At 42.5% G+C, this 22,173-nt stretch overlaps 1 protein-coding gene across 1 annotated transcript in view; it reads left to right on the forward strand.

Annotated features, from left to right (window-relative positions):
- LOC126474609 (5-hydroxytryptamine receptor-like) overlaps positions 1-21,066 on the forward strand; it is a 191,516-nt gene extending 170,450 nt beyond the window's left edge. The window contains exons 4-5 of the mRNA XM_050102086.1: positions 7,222-7,504; positions 20,696-21,066. Coding sequence (XP_049958043.1) covers positions 7,222-7,504; positions 20,696-21,066 — 654 coding nt within the window. The remainder of the gene's footprint in view (positions 1-7,221; positions 7,505-20,695) is intronic.
- Positions 21,067-22,173: the final 1,107 nt, after the last annotated feature.

Raw genomic sequence — 22,173 nt, forward strand, 5'->3', positions numbered from 1 at the left:
ACGTTTGTGAAATAGTGTCTGTACAAACTTCACATTTCTCACCAACTTCTATCAATTGACGCGGACATTCAAGTAGACTTTTCTCTTACGTTTCTCGCAAGGATTGAGCTCGACGGCATCTGAACTTGACCATTTTGTCGAGTGATGAAGAACAGTTTACGCTCATTGGGGCAGTGAACGCACACAGCTGTCGTATCTGGGGATCCTCACCCAGGAACGTTCATGAAGTTGAACGCCTCACTGTGTGGTGTGGCTTTAAGGTACATTTCGTGATAGGTTCACTTTACTTTGAGAAAGTCGGACCCCAAGCACCAATGTCATGCAGCGTGAATGGCACAATTTCGTTTCATCTGCTTTCCCAACATGTGATCTCTACTATACAGGAGAGAGGTGCGTCGGCGTCAACTGTTTTGATGCTCGGTGGAGCTCTACCTCACACTGCTCGTGGGGTCACTCGGTTACTCCGAAACACTTTTGAAGAAAACCGTATCATTGGCCAATCGTTCGAAACCGTGTGGCCACCAAGACCACCACATTTGATCCAGTGTGTTTTCTAGCTGTGTGATTACTTGAAGGGTTTATTAATGGGACACTAACACTCGTTAGAGGATGAAGATGAGCGTAGCGAGAGAGGAAACCAACATCCCACTTGAGATGTTTCGGGGAGAGGTAGATCAATTGCTAGTGCGATTTCAGGCTGTCGTGGATGCAGATGGTCGTCACATTGCGCAACGTTTGTAACGTGAAAAGTAAACATGGTACGCAGTTAACAAAAATTACTCTCTCTCTTATGGACATTAAAATATGTCTCTTGATGGTTTACACTTATTTCTCGTCACCATGCACAAATGTTCCAAGAAAGTTTCATTGTCCTACGATCACTCGTTTCTCATGATGGCCCTCCAAGTAGCGAAATTTTTATTATCAGTACCCTGCATTTCTAAGCAGGCTCTTACATTTTAATGTAGTATTTTATGTTTGGTTATCCTGCATGCGACTATAGTCAGTGTTATTTCTTTTACGTCTGAGATGAAATTTTCTGTATAACTTCCTCGAAAACTCCTTGATCTAGGGTTAAATCTAGGTTTGTCAAAAACGCCTCCTGGTACGAGACTACAGAGTTTAAAGTATTAGGGTAATCTCACGGTTGATATGTAACTTGTGTACTGTGTTGTGATTGGACTAATATACATGAATAGTCTAAGCCATGACTGATTGAAGTTATGCTCTGTTACGTGAATATTCAATGACCCAACAATCAACTTCGAAACACTAGCAGACAACGAATTAACCAAAAGAAGTGAATACGGTAGTACACTTACAGAGATTCTGAGCAAGGAGATGTATGTGTGGCTTCTAAATTTGAACATCAATATCAGTATAATCACTCCTAAAAGGCCCTCAATATTATACACTGAACAGCCAAAGGAACTGGTACACCTGCCCCATATCGTGTAGAGTCCCCGCTAGCACACAGAAGTGCCGCAGCACAACGTGGCATGGACTCGACTAATGTCTGAAGTAGTGCTGGGGGGAATTGACACCACGAATCCTGCAGGGCTGTCCATAAATCCCTAAGAGTACAAGGGGATGGAGAACAGCACACTGCAAGGCATTCCAAATAAGCTCAATAAATGTTCGTGTCTGGGGAGCAGCATAAGCGTTTAAACTCAGAAGAGTGTTCCTGGAGCCACTCTGCAACAATTCTCGATATGTGGGATGTCTCACTGTCCTGCTGGAATTGCCCAAGTCCGTCGGAATGCACAATGGACGTGAACGGACGCAGGTGATCAGACAGGATGCTTACGTACGTATCACATGTCGGAGTCGTATCTATACGAATCAGGGGTCCCATATCACTCCAACTGCACACGTCCCACACCATTAGAGAGCCTTCACTAGCTTGAACAATCGTCTGCTGACATGCAGGGTCCATGGATTCTTTAGATTGTCTCCATACATGTCCATCCCCTCGATACAATTTGAAACGAGACTCGTCCGCCCAGGCAATATGTATCAACCATCAACAGTCTAATATCGGTGTTGACGGGCCCAAGCGAGGCGTAAAGTTTTGTGTCGTGCAGTCATTAAGGTAACACGAGTGGCTTTTGGCTCCGAAAGCCATATCGATGATGTTTTGTTGAATGGTTCGTACACACACCTTTTAATGGACCAGCACTGGAATCTGCAGAAATTTGCGGAAGGGTTGCACTTCTGTCAAATTAAACTATGCTCTTTAGTCGTCGTTGGTCCCGTTTTGCAGGATCTTTTTCCGGCCGCAGCGATGTCGGAAATTTGATGTTTTACGGGGTTCCTGATATTCACGGTACACTCGTGAAATAGTGGTACGGCAAAACCCCCACTTCATCGCTACCCAGGAAATGTTGTGTCCCGTCGATCGTGCGCGGAATGTAACTTCACCTTCAAAATTAATTAAAACTTGATGAGGTGCTGCCATTGTAGCAGCAGTAACCGATCTAACAACTGCACCAGACACTTGTTGTCTTATATAGTTGTTGCCGACCGCAGCGCCGTATTCTGCCTATTCACATATCTCTGTATTTGAATACGTATGCCTATACAAGTTTCCTTGACGCTTCAGTAAAGACTGTAATGTGGTTAGTTCGTAGGTAAACACGGCGCTATGGGATGATTTCTCTTCACTGTAATCAGAATACTTTAATCAGGAAATAATTTGGCATAGAAAACACTTCACTAATGTGATTGAAGAAGATCTTCGCTTTCTACTGCGAAAGATGAAGGTCTTACAACCGTATTCTGCTTAAACTGTTGCATGAGAACATAGACATAGCATAGGCATAACATCACCGTGACGACATCAGGCACGCTATGATCGACAAGACTGAAAATGAACTAAGCCTGGGTCGGTTCCGATAAGGAGAAACGGGGATACGCACATAAGAACGTTTGCAACGGCAGGCGATGTAGAACTTGAATTGTAAAAAGTTGCAGAGAAGGTTGGGTAACATCTTTACAAGTAATTTTAGAAGTGAAAGGTAGAAGAAACGAAGGTACAATTGTTATTTATTTTTAAAACCAAGGGGGAGCAATCACGTTTAGTGGAATAGGACTGTAAAATAAAAGGAATGATGATCTATTTGTGTAAGCAGTATTTTATCTAGACTTTACCCTAGTTGTATATCGTACTATCATACAGACTGTGCTTTATGAAATTTATTTTTCCTTACCGGGTGAACCTAGGTTTCATCATCTAATCATATCACAGTTTCATAGTTATACATTCATCGAATGTATCCCTTTATCCTCATTCTACATTTCCTGTATCGTGATGATGTTCCCTGTTTTCTGCCGCATTTTAACTTGAACTTCCGATCTCCTGACGGTGGCATTTTTTTATCACAATTGACAGAGAATGCTGGGTCATCTACCACTTTATCTAAGTCAAGAATTAAATGTGAGTACATAAATTTCCTATTTAGTGTTGTGTATAGTTCAAGTACATGTTAACCGAACCAAGATCATTATACGTTTTGCTCTTATTTATATAGAGATGTATCCCTGAAGATGTGGCTCTAACACCATGAAAGTAGTTGGATCATAAATAAAAATTTGTTGTGCAGCTGAAGCGATCGTTTTCATCATTATACATCCTCGCTGTCATGGCATCATGATCGCTAACATCGTCTCTACACTGACACTGACGTTAAGTTCAGGCCTATTCTTAGCTGCAGGGTGTAAAATATTTCCACTACGTGTCTATCTGTTCAAGACAGTTCTCCTCTATGTTCAAAAGGACTACCTGTCCATACTCCCTGCAGTGAATCCATAGACATCCCAATTTATACTCATTAGTGGGATGTAGCTCTCAAGGACACATCGAAATCACAGGAGTAATCCGCTGTAGTTGCCACATATTTCTTTATTAAAATCGTAAAGCTTCTATCAAATCCCAATCATAACAATAATACAAAGGCGATTGCCTTCTAAAACCACATAACTTTAACAAATCACATAAACAAATTTCTTTAATTAGAACAATTCCCATAAAACCTGAAAAATTGAATGTGACTATGTGAACTATCTCAGATCAATTTCATTACTTAGAAGAAACTAATGTCCACACTATTCCTATCAGAACTCTAATTACTTCCAACCGCAAAGAAAATACATTAAGTCCAAAACAAAGATCTTGAAACATTTGGCTAGCAAAACTTCCTTAAATAAAACAATAATCATTAAGTTAGTAAAAACAAGAACCATTTCCACGAGTAAGAAGGTGCATTAATTTCACCAAACAATTTTCTCAGTTTGGTTAACCAAGTCGATTAATGAAAAATATTCATAAAACCATTGCTACTAGAACATAACAATATGATAAATAGCCCCTAAAAAGAGGCCGCTTCAATTCTGCGTGTGAATCAGATAAACGCGAGCACACCAAAGGATTTTAACTGATAATAGAGGTCCACGGGACAGAAAATGAAATAGAAATGCATTGAACTTTGCAGTGCAGTTTAAACTTCAGACACCATAACTCTTCACCGGAAGGATGGAATCACAAACAGTTACAACATAACGCGATATGAAAGAGGGGGCGGGGCCTTAAATATCACTCTGCCACCGTGGTACTCGGCTCCCAGTTTGCTCGCGTCGACCACTACCAATTATCTGCAACATAAAATTCATCAGCGGCAGAGGCATGAGATACACAATCCTATCTAGAGAAAAGGTTACCAGTAACTTTCAATGATATACATCACAACTAAATGCAAGTACAATTAACCTCCGTGAGTTTCTTGGCCAGTCACGGCCCTTAATGAACCATTTGCTTCAAAACCACCAATAAAATAATGGCTTAAAAGTTAAAAAGACACACAATTATCTCGAGCGCACATTTAAACGCAAGACTACAATAATGAACTACAAGGTAGAATGGGAGAAATATCCCGTCGTGGCATGGAACGCCAGTCATCGACTTACGCACTACCTGTTGCACTTCTAGCTACGTATTTAGCCATACTTCGAGTCTGTTTGTTGGGCGTAGCTACACTTCCTTAACTTCCGTCTAGGTATCAAGACACGACACCGAAATCAGTGATAAACAACTAGAACAGTCCCAAATGGTTTTAGTACACTGGAATATTGAGGTAAGATGCACACAACCCACCGAAACAACTCGACGACTCCAATTCATCCGGCCTGTATAGCTTGTAACAGACTCGAAGGAACTTGTCCTTCCAATCTCTAGGAAAACCAAATCACCAAGGGCAATGGATCTGCCTTGCACGATTAAACACGTCGTAGCGGCTGGCCACGCTCCTTCATGATGTCGACTCGGCTTCTCGGCATGCTACAAACATACACAGTCTGACGTCACTGCACCTCACACCGCGGATCCCAGCACCCGCCTCTGGCAGAGCGCACGCGCTGCCGTTAAATCCCGCCGCCAAAGATGTGAACAAGACAAATAAGCATCGAAGTCGACTCAAAGATCAAAATGACAATCGATGGAAACTGGCACCAGAAACGCACCAGCTCGGTTAGGTTAAAGGTCTACTCAGTGTAGACTTTCTTGGAATGCCTCTAAAACTGTCTCGGCGCAACTTTCGAATGTTACTGCCTTTAAAAATTTTACTTATTATTCTCTTAGTATTTTTTGGAGTTGGCAATACTCTCTTAGGATTTAAAGGTTGCCTACAGCGCGCATACACAAGCTCTGTAATCTAAGATATTGTTCTCGCGCTTCGCATCGCACGGATTAACTAGTGGCAGTTTGGAAGCCAGTGTAGGAGCCCGCCTGCTGTGGTGCGCACGTGTGTTGGGCGAGGGGTCGTCGCCGAGCTGCCGTACTGCCGTGTCCGCCAGCAGCGACACAGGATTTGGTGTTGAGTAGATATTTTTTATAATTTGCAGCGCGCTTATTAATTTAAAGAAAAGGGTTTGTGTATGTGCGTAGCAGCAGACGGTAATTTTCATAATGATAGGAGTTGAATTCTTAAGGGAAACCATTGGTAGGCAAATAGATTAAGTACTGATTTTTGTCATTGATTTCTTTTGTAATTATCAGGGATCTGTTTCACTATGTATTTACTTGAGAAGTATTTCAGTCTGTCTCAAGAGTTTGATTAATTTGTAATATTGCTTTAATGCCACTGGAGGCAGATTTACATACGAAGCAATTGTTCAAAGAGCTTCTAGCGTTTTGTTAATTGAATGAGAAAGAATCGCTTTCAGAATATAGTTTTTGAAAAAAGGAATTACTTGTTTGGGTTATCATTTATCGAGTTTAGATTTGAAGAAACCCTTTCTCTTGAATTATATGTAGTTGTAGTAAGCAGCAGCAGCCGCAGCAACAGCAAGAGCCGCCATACAGAACATGCGTTGCACTCAGCATGAATAATAGGTTTTTTTAATGTTTTTGTTAAATAATGGAATACAGCAGATCAAGAAGTGGCAGCAGAAACACCAAGTAAAAGACTATGTAAAAAAAATAAAGTTTAGGCGATCTCGGTAAACAGTAAAGTTAACAAGAGTACAAGCACGAGATTTTTAGTAGAAAATACGAGATAACAAGATAGAGTTCACGACTTTCACCTGGCGACATGCCTCCAGGATACGTTTTTCTTTCTTTCTGTTTTTTTTGTGTTTTTTTTTGTGGCTGACTCATAGTTAGGTATGCTTCGTCTTTCTACTGCGAACTACAAGCTTATGCAACAGTAATCATTAGTGGCGGCACAGCATTTTGATCGCTTGCGCACTGCTTTGTATTAACACAAAATTTTTTTTCAGTAGTTTTGTCTTTGAATTTGTTGGTGCATTATGTACTAGTGGTATTTTCAGGATAGCGGTGTTCCGGGGTTCCATTTAAATAAACGTAGGTTTGTGTTAAAAAACATACTTCCGTGCATTTTTTTATCGTTTGTATGAACCAATTACACTAGCCCCTCTCCTCACGTTCGGTCTGTGGAATCGGTTCGTCAGTATTTGATGTGGTTTACGAAATATATCCAGTTGTAGCGTTAGGTGACTCACGCTATATATGTATGTCTGTTTCTGTGTAGTCTAAGGGTAATTTATGTCTGTTGTTCGCGTACTTCAGGCAGAAGAAGACAGTGTGTTCTGGGGAACCTTATTCCACGCATGTGTATGTCGGCATGTGGCTCAGACTGGTGCGGTCTAAGTAGCCAGAGCAGTAGTGAGCGGCGACTGCTCAGGCTGTCCGCCTTGCCGTGTCCGCAGACAGCGCGCAAGCGCATCCGGCGGCGGGTGACGGCGTCTGCGGGGGGCGGCGCGGCGGCGCGCAACCCGGCGGCGGGCGGCGTGGTGGCGGGCGCGGCGGGCACCTCGGGAGGGCTGGCCGCCGCCGTCGTCACCGTCATCGGGCGGCCGCTGCCCACCATCTCCGAGACGACGACCGCCTTCACCACAGTCTCCTCCAACAACAGCAGCCCCGAGAAGGGCTCCGTCGCCAACGGGCTCGAGCCGGACGCGCCCACCGTCACCGACTGCGCCCTGCCGGCCGGTCAGTTGGTCACCTACGGTACTTACTTCCAAATTCTAAGCATCGTCTGTGTGGTATCTCGTCGCACTGTCGACCGTCACCAGAAAGTAATGCAGTGCACTTTCACAAAGCACGAATGCCTTTCGTTTACGCTCATTAGGTTGGCAATTACGGAGGGTAGGCTGAAGTTTGAGGAAATCTTCAGAAGCGGTCAACATCTAATTTAATGGGCTGGTGAGATACTGGACAATGACGATGCACGTTCGAGGATCTAAGAGGCTATATATAGGGCGGTATTCGGTACTATATAATAAATATGACGAAACCAATACTACACAGACTAAATAAAAATGGTAATAGTACAAGATGGACAGACATCCATGGATATAAGAAATAAGCACACCAGACAAAAATTAGTCACCCCTGGAAGCATCATGGTAATACCGTGTAGTATGGCACGCGCTGATAAACTTTTCACTGTGTCGATGTGGTACTCCACAAATTTCTCTCTCTTGCCAAACTCTTTAATTCAGAATACGTCCTTCATTATTTGTTGGACGTATTCCAATCTGTGGCTTTCCTTACTGTTCTCTCTAGTACCGTGGAAGCAATGTAAACATTTTAATATGTCTTGAACACTATTTTATTATTCCAGTATGCATTACGCGTTTCGTTTTACGTCCTTATCAAAGGCAAGTACTTTATCTCATTATTATGGATCAGTAGAAATTTGTCCAAATGGATACTTGGTTTTTTAGTCAATATACATTTCCATTCGCCTGTTGTTAAGGGATATTGACTAGACGATCATGCATCCATTTGGAAAAGTTTCTACTGAGTCATAATAATGAGATTAAGCATTAGCCTTTGATAATGATGAAATTCAAAACATATAAGGCATATTGGAATAAGAAAATCATGAAACTTCCTGGCAGATTAAAACTGTGTGCCGGACCGAGACTCAAACTCGGGACCTTTGCAGGATAGCGTCTGTAAAGTTTGGGAGGTAGGAGACGAGGTACTGGCAGAAGTAAAGTTGTGAGGACGGGGTGTGAGTCGTGCTTGGGTAGCTCAGTGGTAGCTTTGCCCGCGAAAGGCAAAGGTCCCGAGTTCGTGTCTCGGTCCGGCACACAGTTTTAATCTGCCACGAAGTTTCATATCAGCGCACACTCCGCTGCAGAGTAAAATCTCATTCAAGAAAATCATGGTTAATACATCTCAAAATGTTTAAGTGCATCCAGTAGCGCTTTATCTCACAGTGTGTAACTTGACCCCTTTCTGATCGACGAAAGTCGGCTGAGCTTGTGCCGCTCCGTAATGTTTACGCTCATTCCCAACCTTAGCTACTTAGCGATATTGTGTGCTGTACCAGTAAACAGGTATTGCGAATCTAGTGTTAATTCGCGTTCCGTGTTGTTCATAGTGACTGATAACATTATTTACAAAACTGAACGAAGAGGATCCACCTCGTCCTTTTAGTACCTCGCCGACAACTTTCGTGTCACATCTGCAATGCATCAACCTATTTTATGTTGGTTTCATTTGTAAGCCACAATCTGGCTGCCCTGGGAAAAAGAGATGGGGCGTATCCCATGTATCCCAAGAGCCAATCCACTACAAGCTTATCAAAAGCTTCTGTTCCCAAAGTCTTCCGCTCAGGAGCCCAGTTAAAGTGCGAAATTTGTAAATAAGAGCTATTCTCTGATGTCTTAACAAAAGTCCAGTTATTCTGCCCTTTCTTCTTTTTCGTGTTTTCCATATTTCACTTTCTTCGTCGATTCTGCGGAGTATCGCCTCTTTCCTTATCAGACTACTCATTTTCGACATTTTTCTGTAGCAACATACCTCAAACGCTTCGATTCTTTTGAGTTCTGGTTTTCCCGCTATCCACTGTTCACTACCGTACAATTCTGTGCTCTTAAAGTTCTTTCGCAGGAATTTCTTCCTCAGATTAAGGCCGATGTTTGATGCCAGTAGAAGAGTTCTCTTGGACAGGAACGCCTTCTTTTGCTGTACTAATCCGCTTTTTAAGTTCCGCTTGCTTCGTTCGTCATGTGTTATTTTGCTGTCAAGGTGGCACAATTCCTTAACTTCATTTACTTTGCGGTCATCAGTTTTCGTATTCAGTTTATCGCTACTCTCATTTCTGTTACACCTCATAACTCCCCTCTTTCTTCGGTTTATTCTCAATACTTACTCTCATTAGGCCCTTCACTCCATTCAACACGTCCTGTAATTCTTTTTCGCTTGCACTGAGGATGCAAATGTCTCAGCTTATCTTACCATTAATATCTGTTCACCTTAAATCTTTTCAACTTGCATGTTTCTTCAGTTTTGCAACTCCATTTGAAGCCACTCACTGACGATCAGAACCTGCAGAACTAACAAACTGCGGAGATGTTGACTGCTGTGTTCCACTCGCTGTTCCAAATACTCGCACAGCCTTTATAACTTGTTAACATCTGATGACTTATAGTGCCAATGGAGGTGCGATAGGCTAGCGGAGTGTGAGTCAAACCAGGAATGTAGGAGTACAGCCTTATGAGCACGGTTGTTTTCAGTTTGCAAGACACGAGTGTCTGCAACATATCACCAAGTTGTAGACTTAGTAACTGAGAATGTTCAAATAAACATCTTGGTTGATGTGCACGGTAACTTGCAAACATGCGGCCAAGTCATGGTAGAAAAAACACCCACGAACACCATACAACCACCGCTGACCTAAATTACACTTCCCACACACCACGTCTTTAACGGCTCATTGTGTCGTCTGTGCACTCAGTGCTTTGAATCATTTGAAAAAGTCACATGCCGAGACTTTTCCGGCCACATCACTCGCCTCGATTCAACAACCATCCAGTTTGTGTGTTGTTTGGGTCATTCCATCCTTACCTTCCGCTGTGAGCAGTGGCTTTCGCTAGATACCTGATTCCAAATATGTATTGCAGGCAGTTTCCTTCGCAATGTTCGCTGGTTGAGAAGGACCGGCATTCACAGGCATCACCAATTCCTGTGATGTTTGAAATAGATTTTCACTCAAATACGTGAAACTCGACTCCCGTCCCTGTCGGCTTGGACTGGTTCTCACTCCACGTTACATGGCTCCTGGTGTTACACAGTTTCTTGACACACCAACAAATACGGCAACTTCATTTGCAGTGTCATCATGAGAACGTTTAAATGCGATAGCTCATTTCTGTCATTTTGTCACCTTTTGCACGTCGGCCCTTTTCACCCTACTAATCCAATCGACTAGCACATTAGCCGGCCGCTGTGGCCGAGCGGTTCTAGACGCTTCAGTCCGGAACCGCACTGCCGCTACGGTCGCAGGTTCGAATCCTGCCTCGGGCATGGATGTGTGTGATATCCTTAGGTTAGTTAGGTTCTAAGTCTAGGGGACTGATGACCTCAGATGTTAAGTCCCATAGTGCTCAGAACCTTTTTTTTTTTTTTTTTTTTTTTTTTTTACTAGCACATTCACACTTCGCTGCTGTGGCTTACATTATACGTCAGCAGTGATGCTTGCTTGACAGTCCGCTACAGGGCGCGACTAATATTTTGTCTGGTGTAAAGAAATATGTCTCCTACGAAAGAAATCTATAGAAGATACCGGGAAGCTGAAGCGATTAGTTGCAGGAAAATTGTTAATTTGAAAATAGAATAGTCATCGGAGGTACAGATATAGCGCAGAAAGAAGTCAAAAGAACGTGAGAAGAATTTAAAAGCAGAGGTATTAACATTAAGAGGGCGAAAGCACTTCCACTGTTAAGTGTACAGGACAGAGTGGAGAGTTGGAATGAAGACGTTGAGATGAATAAACTGTACTTTAACGTAATCAGAGAAGAAATGTCTGTTGGTTTGGATGACAGAGGAGATCCATTATCAGAGTAAAACAAATTCAGATTAGTGCAGAAGTTTGTAACGTTTAAGTTTCACGTGTTGGAGCACCGGTGTATGATTATCGATCTTTTTCTTCTTGTTTCAAGGGCCACTGTTTTGCTTGAGGTATTTCTCAGTGAGTTTAATAGTCAGTCAAAGGCTGGCAAGGCGCTCGTAATATACGTGCCATACATGGTGGAAGTATAATTTAAAGTCACTATTTGGATAAATAAACAATATATCCACTAATAATTATAAGGACGAAGCGGAAATTTAATCTAAGCGCGTGGGGTACCGGACGCATTAATTATACATGTAACTTGATCGTCTTCTACACTTACAACCATCACTCTGCACTATTACCTTAGCGATACTGCAATTCACATGTACTGTGTCTCGATGACGTTGTAGTAAGCACAGTTAGTCTACACCAATACTTGAACACAAAATACACAAGAAGCAAAAGAAGTATCATGTGAAAAAATTAGCAATAATAGCAACAATGTTTAGTGTATCATTACAGTTACGTACGTACGGAACTAGCTAGTAGCGTCCATTACAGTTAGATATATATTGACAACCACATCGTTTTCTGTATAAATCAATTTTGCGAAGTAACTCATTTTAAGTTTAACTTTGCTGATCACAAGTAACATAATTATTTTCTGAGTGTGGTATGCTGATCTGCCTTTGTATGTATATGAAAACAGAAAGATTATCTTTCATGTGATAATCGCATATGTGACAATTTGAGAACGTATTTGAAGTAGACTGTACAAAAGATAGAGGTACCGTCACCGATTGATGTGATTGAATCCTATTGATTTAGAAGTAATAATATTTGACGTCCATATTCAGTACACAGTAGCCATAGCACAGTTCACGTAAATAGTATGACAATTCACTTGTATACAATAGTCACAGCACAATTCATGTGAGCCATATGGCAATGCACTTCGGTACAGTAATACTTGAGAGCATATTCTGATATTCATAGAAATCTGGCATAATGTTCACTCCGTTTAGCAATCACAGCAGTAATTTAGTTGTTGGATTGTAAATCCAATCCAGCCGGCCGCGGTGGTCTCGCGGTTCTAGGCGCGCAGTCCGGAACCGTACGACTGCTACGGTCGCAGGTTCGAATCCTGCCTCGGGCATGGATGTGTGTGATGTCCGTAGGTTAGTTAGGTTTAAGTAGTTCTAAGTTCTAGGGAACTGATGACCACAGCTGTTAAGTCCCATAGTGCTCAGAGCCATTTGAACCATTTTGTAAATAGTAATTAGCAATCGTATACTTATTGTTGAACGTAGCTCAGGTATTTTCATTTCAGTGAACTGAAGTAAGTATCCGGTTCTTTTATTCCATTCTCTGATCACAGAAAGTTTTGTCCTTACACTGTTGATTTCAGCCAGTGGTGACCATCTTCAGATCTGACAAACTGCCTATTGGCTTCTGTCTCGGGTTCTTCGGCCGATGTTCATCTAATGATTTTTCTGACGTTTCGCCAGCACGAGTGGCTGGCGAAACGTCAGAAAAATCATTAGATGAACGTCGGCCGAAGAACCCGAGACAGAAGCCAATAGGCAGTTTGTCAACAAGTGGCCACGAAAACCTTAACAATTTTGTATCTTCAGATCTGTTTAAAATATATCCTAATATAATTATGAATTATATTAGGATATTTTCAATCAGATGTGAAGATAATCACCACTCCCCGAAATCCACAGTCCGAGGGGAAAAAATGGTGATCATAGACTGAAATGAGAGAAAAACAAATTTTAGTCTTCCTGGATAACCGTTTTCATTCACGACCATGACACAAACTGTGAAACTGAAATAAAACAATAACAGTAAGAATAAAATGAAGTAAGTTTCATTCTGGATCTTTGCTGTAGCACGGTTATCATTGAAATTAAGAGAGTCCGCAATTAATTTTGAGACATAAAGTTACTTAGTTGCTTCTTTTACAGTGGTCATTGCCGACCGTGAAGTGCACATCTAATTATCACGACACTAATAAAATTTAACTCGCTGTTGAACGTACATGGTACATGATTTTCTTATGTGTACCTACTATGAAGACAGATGCAGATTACCTATGCGGCCGGCCGCGGTGGTCTAGTGGTTCTAGGCGCGCAGTGCGGAACCGCAGGACTGCTACGGTCGCAGGTTCGAATCCTGCCTCGGGCATGGATGTGTGTGATGTCCTTAGGTTAGTTAGGTTTAAGTAGTTCTAATTCCTAGGGGACTGATGACCACAGAAGTTAAGTCCCATAGTGCTCAGAGCCATTTGAACCAACCATTACCTATGCGCTTGACAATAATCTGATATCAAAACTGAACACCCAGACTGAAAATGATTATTTGTTTACGTGGAAATCTTCCTCGGTAGCAGATCACTTGAGAACTGCTCTACATGCTTTACACTCCATGGTAATATGTTCTGTCGTTCTCCAGTAGAGCTTTTGGAACTCTTGCGCTCTTAGCCACTTTTACACTTTGTACCGATAATTCTTGACACAAGAAAGATGTTACCATATACCGGAAATCTGTACACATTAATATGCTCTTTACAGTAACTGTGGACGTATCATAGTTCACAATAATATAATAATTCAATCCGGATAGTTCCAAACAAAGTTGAACGAATTTTGGTTAGTTCAAACTTATAAGAGTCAGTATATTGCATCTGAAAAAAAGCAAAAAAATGTACTGCAGTAAGAGTGTAGAGGCTGACTCGTCACAGACAGCAAGAAAATGTTTTCTCGCAACAATATGGGTCGTTTTGACATTCGCAAATCTTGCTAGGTGTACATGTGTCCATCATTACTTGATTCTACCCAAAATCGACCATCCTGTACAGTAACAGTGATGGTTATGAGAAATAAACTGTTATTACCATTCTCAAGAAAAAAATAAACGGCTGATCCGTAACAAAAAGCATCTCTCTGTACATTGGTCAGCCACCATCCACAAAAATGATATTATCCCTCTGCTGGGGCCAAAATGCTGCAAGTTCTGCCCATCCAAATTTCCCAGAACGCTGGTGTTACATTTTACCTGTAAGACATGTTTCAAATTTCAAGTCTCAAAGATATGAGTGCTCGTTCATGCACACGTGCTTGACACACACAGTCACACACACACACACGCATACACACACCATGTCTCTGTTGTTTCTGATATTGTAGGAGACATGCTACTTACACGCTCTGGTTGTTGCACTTCCCCGCAACTTAAAAATAAGAGTCACTGAAAAGTGCGTTTTCGGTGAAAACTTAAATAATAACTTCTTAAAAAATCTTGTACTTTCTAAATATCTACGAACGTGTGCTATCTTAATAAGGACAGCATGAAGTTAACAATCCTTAAAAGTATATAAGCTACTTTACTGTGAAATAAAAATAAAACAATTATCAAAATAGATTAGTGTCTTCGATACTCCACATAAATGAAACCAAAATTTTTTGTTGTGCGATCTTCAGTATAGTGTTGCTCCACCTCTTGCATTGTAACATGTTTGGCTTCTTCTAGTTATTCTCTCCACACTGCGGTTGAGACGATGCTAAACCCTCTCCCACCGTTCAACAGTTGTCCTTATGAACTCATTCAGTTTGTGAATGTGGTTCCTTGACGATACGCTCCAAGTTTCATCAGTTTCCAAGAACACTCAGCCGTATTCATTTGAGCAAATACGGCAGGACATTTCATCCGGCTGATTCCTGCCTCCTGAAGGAAAGTGTTCAAGAGATGGATACGGCATGATACTGCAATATTGGCCTAAATTTTGACTCAAGGGCTGGATCCTGTACGGATAGTACATAGCCGTCAAAATACCCTTGATAGTGATGACATCCATCTACGTCATTGGCGCTTAGCATGTCACAGCTTACTCTCTGCGGAACACACGGGACTGCATGCTTGAGATGTTTATTGCTTCATGATCGACTCCACACTTCTTCTATGACGATCATCTGGTGTCAGGTAAATCTTGTACTCGATGGCGATGAGCAACCACGCCATTGATCCAAAAACCATTTCAGATTAGCTTTCCCACATTCTTTGCGCACTATGTTGTTGCTCCCAACGGACTCCTAGAGGACGTATGCACTATCGTGCGGTGACGGTCTCGTATTGTCTGGTTCCACACAACCTCCCGTTTGTCTCCAACAGGTAATGCGCAGTTACATTGCGTTCTCCTCGGGTATCTGCGAGCTGTAATTTGTAGGTGTCGGTCGCCAGCTGCCGTTGTTGACTGCAGCCGACTACGATGGACTTTTTGTATCCCACGAAGTTTGCTGAATGTTCAAATAATGTCGCCTTAGTGCGCGTCAATTTAGTGGACAGCTTCTCATGCTGACAGTCCCCCCGGATGTAACCCTAGGTCTAAGCTGGAAATCACTCTTCGAGCTAATTTGAGAGACTGAACAGTACACTCGGAAGTTTTGGCCTTTCCCCAGTTTTTCTTGCGCTGCATTTGCGTTATTTACACTTCACCTCGCCCTTGGAAAAATTCTCACGATGGGAGACACTACTATCTAGTGAAATGCACTGAGAATGCAACTTTACTTCCGCCTAAACTATGCAGGTCTGTTCAACGTATAGATTCTCTATAGTCGAAAGGGCATTGAGAAAAAAATATCACTGTCGTTGTTCCCTTTGTCATGAAGACATCAGGTAACAATTTTTAGCCACTGCTTTACCAGAAGTATCACCACATTTTTTTTTAAATTTTTTTGTAGCCGTCATGTCATTGTGTCCCATTTGCAAAACACCCATAAGAATGTACACTGATCCACCTAAGAAAATCCCTTATTCATTATCTTGGCACATGTAATCACGAACATTGATCACACTGCTGTGTCTCCGATTTGGGCACCATACTTTTCTAAAAATTAGTTTCAACGATTTGAAAAATATTTGTTCTTATCAGTTAAGTTGACTCATCCTGTATTAGTTTACAACATTGTGGCCTCTTTCAGCGAAGTTTCTTTGATTTCGAGCAATGTTTACTTCTTATTCATTCTCTTGGTGTGTATGTTTCTCTTTCCCCTTCCCATATTTGGCGATTACTTGGCTTGTTTACATATTCTGACAACATCTATTTCTTGATTTTTTGTATAAAAATATCACCTAATATAGTTCTAAATGTATATGTACAAATACCACTTCTGTTTTGCATTAAACGAATTCCCAATTGCGAACAAGGACAACCATTAGCTGTAGAATGAAATGAAGACAATGAAAGTTTTTGCCGGATCGGGACACGAACCCGGATTTCCCTTATCGCGAGCGGTCGCCTTACCATTTGGCTACCCGTGCACGCCGAAATCCAGCCGAATGTAAGAAGTACAGTGATGTACTACCGTACAACACAAGCGGAAAAATAACTTTTATTACCCGTTGTTAAAGCTGTCAGTGGCTCAGACAGAGTTCAATACGCAGGAACATAAAATGTCTGCCAGTTTTAAATCTAGTTTAAAATCATTTCTCCTGGACAACTTCTTCGATTCCAGTAATGAATTTTTATTGGAAACTGGTAGCTATTTTAAAAACAGTGATAAGTTATTGTTGGTATCTGCGTCTCAAGCTTACTGCAATGTAATTTAGGAGAATTTTACGCCAGATTGTTTCACTTTTATTTATAAAATGTCTTCTGTGGTTATTCTGAAAACTCGATAGGTATATCTGCACATTTTTGGGTGTTTTAGATTAAAAACAGCATTTTGTTTAGAAAGATGGTGTGCAATGTACTTACGGTGTATCTGCATCTTGTTTACGTATTCTCCAAACCAGTGCTTCTTCCATCTTTGTTAGCCGAGGCTGATAGCGAAAGACTCCGTTTCACATATACACTAGGAAGTTTTTGCCTTTCCCCACTTTTTCTTGCGCTGCATTTGCGTTATTTACACTTTAACTCGCCTTTGGAAAAATGGAATTGTAGTTACTTGTGTTTTCACACAGTAGAATGCTACAGTTTTTATGTCTGTTCGTTTATTTACGTGTAACTGAGTCATAACACACATGACTTCAGTTCGATATCCAAAAGCGAGGTGAAGTGTAAATAAAGCAAATTCAGCGCAAGACAAAGTGGAGATAGTAAAAAACTGCTAAGTGTATATGTGAAATGAAGTTCTTCTACATCAACCTCGGCTAACAAAGAGGAATAAAGCAGTGGTTTCGAGAATATGTAAACAAGTGGCAGATACACTGTAAGCAGATTGTACACGAACTTTATAAACCAAATGCAGTTTCCAATTGGCAGAATAACCACAGAAGATGGTTTATAAATAAAAGCGTAACACGTCTGGTATAAAGTCTCTTCAATTAACTCGTACAGTACGAGGAGAGCGCAGGCAAGCTCCTCCAATCCCTACCCAGTGATGGTGGGCGTATAGGCGCATTTCCTCTATCCCTTCTCAATGACTGAGAAAAAGGTCTAGAGTTAGAGAGACAGTCGTAGCACTGGAAATAATCGCTCGGTGCATGTAATCTTTATCACCCCATTCAACGATATGTCAATTATATTATCAAGAGAGATTTTTCCATGTTCTTCAGCTAGTACTTTGTTAACTGAATATAACAGTCGAGTCTTAGAATTGTTGGGTAACACCGACAAGCTGTCCGCGTGTAGTAAGACAACAGGTACTTCTGGCAACTATAACATAAAAGGCTTCAAGCCTTAAGACTAAAGATGTGGGGGTAGGTTAAAGAAGCAGAAAGCTTAACAGTGGGCGTAAATATGAGTAAGATGAAATCCTATACAATAATCCACTGTTAGTTATGACAGCACGGTAGGTCTGAGACACGAGCATAAACTGGTAACAAAACTTTATTATCACAACGATACGACACTTCAATATTTTATGTGTGAGGTTTTCCAGGTGTAGGATATATGTTTACTTAGATTTGATTGTGACTCAATTAAATTACAATATCTGAAATATGGAGTGATATTTTTGTTAAACAAAATCCTAATTTCAGCTTCTGAAGAACATAAGTGCCTCAACGGTAATTTTTAACTCAGAAATTTGTACATTTCAACTGGACTACGTATTTTCGATGATGAGTGAAACGAAGTCCTACCATGCAAGCCCGCAACGCAGATAAAAATCGCCCTCAGGGACAGCGAGCACCCGGACACGCTCTCAGTCATTGAGAAGGGGCAGGGGGAGCGTGCCGATACGCCCTCAGTTGCTGGCTAGCGGTTGAAGGAGCGTACCACCACGCCCTTCGTACTGAATGGGACGAATTGCAGAAAGCTTAAGATGAAGAAATCATTAATAATTTTAGCAGTTGCTGCGGAAGATGGCCATGCAAATAAACATAGCATAGCTGCATAAGTAGGTCTAAAAATAATAACGTGTACATCACTGGAACACTAATCATGTATACATATCCTGTAAACTGGCTCGTTCCACATCATTTCGATAAAAGAACCGCTTGAATGATTTCTCGAACATGGAAGTAACTAACTAACTGTGTTAATCATTATTGGTAAACTAGGTTAGCAGTAAATGAGGTACTTTTGATAGTATAAAACTGGATGAGTTGTGTTTTTATGGTGTAAAGCGAGACTGTTTTTGTCGCACTCACAAGGGGAGGCCACGACGTCGGGATCCTCGATTTACTTCAGTCTTTGTACAGCTTCAGTAGGCCATTAAAACAACTTAGTGTGCAAGTAGTAGAGTGGACTAATGTGGCAATTCCGAGAAAATCGTAAGAGAAGTTTTACGCTTCTCTTATGTAACGGATGTATCTGTGCATCAGTGCTGGATGTTAAGAGTTCATGGTGGTCAAGTGGCGCCAGCAGTTCATGGTGGTCAAGTGGTGCCAGCACGGTAGCTCAGCGTGTTCAGTCGGAGGGCTGGTCCATCTGTAACTAAAATCAACTTTCAGCTTAAACAGGTATCATGTGACGTCCGTCAGACCAGACGTAACGAAGAATATCGAACAAAATGTAAGGAAGCAAACAAAAAAAAAGCAAAGTGGTTAGCGTTTGAGTTTCGTTTCGTAAGACGAACGTGTATGAGGCGATGGTTAGACTTTGTTCATCACTGGTCATATTATTTATTTATATAAAATTTGAGAGGTAATAAAATTATTAAAAAGACCTCGTGCATTTGCATGAAATTTTAGTGCATTTAATGTTATTTGACGACTTACTGTTTTTAATTAAATTTAATTATTAGAACAAGCAGATTTACAACCATCGACAAGTAAATGAAGACACGCATAGAGTTTTCCTGAAAATGAAGCAGTGTGGCAAGGTATCCGGACTACTTTGCACATCGGACCTTCAAGCTGCAGACACTAAGGTAGACCCCATTTGACAGATAACCTGCGTAGCGGTGAGACCTTGCTAACGTAGCAAGAAGGAATAGTATAGGTGCAAACTCTTTTAATATCACAGAATTTGCACTTGTACTACAAAATGAAGGTTTGAGCGGGAGTCGAACCGTCGTCTCATACACACTCGCCTTATGACACGTTAACCTTAACCACTTTTTTTTTTTCGATGCATCTGCTCGGGGCAGACGTCGTAACACATCCGTTTAAGTTCGTTTTTGATCGATTAACTAAGTTTTTTTTATTACAGAGGGCTGCTAACCCTCTGACCGAACACGCTGAGCTACCGTGCCGGCATCACTTGACCATTACGAACTCTAATATGTGGTACCTACGCAAAGGTACATCAGCTACCTATTCAGACGGGTTAAACTTCTCTTGCGGTTTTCTCGGAATGCTAGAGTAGTGCATCTTACTGCTTGCAAAATCAAATGTGTGTGAAATCTTATGGGACTTAACTGCTAAAGTCATCAGTCCCTAAGCTTACACACTACTTAAACTAAATTATCCTAAGGACAAACACACACACACCCATGCCCGAGGGAGGACTCCAACCTCCGCCAGGACCAGCCGCACAGTCCATGACTGCAGCGCCCTAGACCGCTCGGCTAATCCCGCGCGGCTACTGCTTGCACATTATGTTGTTTTAATGGCCTACTGCCGGCCGGTGTGACCGAGCGGTTCTAGGCGCTTCAGTCTGGAATTGCGCGACCGCTGCGGTCGCAGGTTCGAAATCTGCCTCGGGCATGGATGTGTGTGATGTCCTTAGGTTAGTTAGGTTTAAGTAGTTCTAAGTTCTAGGGGACTGATGACCTAAGATGTTAAGTCCCATAGTGCTCAGAGCCAATTCTACCATTTTTTAATGGCCTACTAAAGGTGTACAGAGTTTGAAGTAAATCCGTCGCGTCCTCCCGTTGTCAGTACGCTGTGATAGCCGCCTGCTTCCCTCTCGATGAGAGCGCTCCCCTTGGTGTTTTCCGCAGCGTACCAGGCTCCGCTGGCGGTGGCGGGCGTCACGTCCGTTGTGCGGCGCAAGCCCAAGGACTCGGCTGACTCGAAGCGCGAGCGCAAGGCGGCCAAGACGCTGGCCATCATCACGGGCGCCTTCGTGGCCTGCTGGGCGCCCTTCTTCACGGTGGCGCTGGTGCTGCCGCTGTGCGCCGCCTGCGTCGTCTCGCCGCACCTCATGGCCGTCACCCTCTGGCTGGGCTACTTCAACTCGACGCTGAACCCCGTCATCTACACCGTGTTCAGCCCCGAGTTCCGGCACGCCTTCAAGCGGCTGCTGTGCGGCCGGCGGGCCACGGACCTGCGCCGGCGCAACCGACAGCTGGGCGTTCGCTACCTGCAGTGAGCTGGGCTCGCGCTGGCGCGACTGCTCCGCATTGTCCAACAATGAGCACTTGCTGACCGCCTGCCTCTCGAGGTGCACGGTAGCTGCTGCGGTGCGCCCGATACTTGCAAGGTGACGTGGATCCTCTCCACATTCTCAAAGTACCTGTGCACATCATCGAGTCAAGGATGACCCTCCGTCAGGCACGGCGAGTCCTTCGGGATCGGTGACGTAGCTGGCCAGATTTCCGTGTAGGGTAGCACGCCGTCGAGCTAGAAAGTTCCCACAGTCGTGTAAGACTTGCCACCACAAACGTGGCACGTGATTGGTGGGAGTTCGAACGTTACCCTCGACCGGTGCTATTTGCTACAGACTTGATTCTGGTGCAAGAACATCGTACTTTCTTTGAGAAGTCAACGACCGTCGAGAACGGCAAGAACATCGTACTTTCTTTGAGAAGTCAACGACCGTCGAGAACGGCTTGAAATCCTCGAAGTTCATTCTAAAGGCGGCATGGCGACTAAGCCCATAAAATCTCTGGCCAACTGTTTCTGTTGTACTGTGGCGCATCTCAGAGACAAATCACACATCAGGGAACAATACAAGTATACATGTTACAAATCTAGTACTGCGTAGCCTTGACAAAAAAAAATCGCATAAACGGCGATGGGAACTTCACAGTGCGATCTAATTTCCTGTCCTGTGGCGCCTAATTTATCTGCCTCAGTTACGACAGGCAGTTTAGTTTTCATTTCTTCGTCTTGCGCGTACCAAACAGCCTCACGTATGGGTCCACGAGAAAGATTTTCATCGCGAATTACGCTAAATGTAATGTGGGGCTATGTGACTGCAGTATATTTTCGTCAGCTCATACGAAATGACCTGCAAGATCCGAAAGGTAATGAGTGCCCCTACAAGCTCTAGGGAGGTTTTATCGCCGATAAACGCAAAACGAGCTACGTTGCCTGAGCGCAGTCTGGTTACAGTTAATTTAAGGTATACGTAAAGCACCACCTCAGCTGCTGTTAAGCAATATGTTAGCTTCACGATCGTCGTCCAGAACCCTGTTCGGGCACTTTACTACAGTGTACCTAAGCAACCGCCAAGGTCCGATACGTCTGTTAACAT

Source organism: Schistocerca serialis, chromosome 4, assembly GCF_023864345.2.
Source record: "Schistocerca serialis cubense isolate TAMUIC-IGC-003099 chromosome 4, iqSchSeri2.2, whole genome shotgun sequence".
In the NCBI taxonomy this organism is placed as follows: Eukaryota; Metazoa; Arthropoda; class Insecta; order Orthoptera; family Acrididae; genus Schistocerca; species Schistocerca serialis.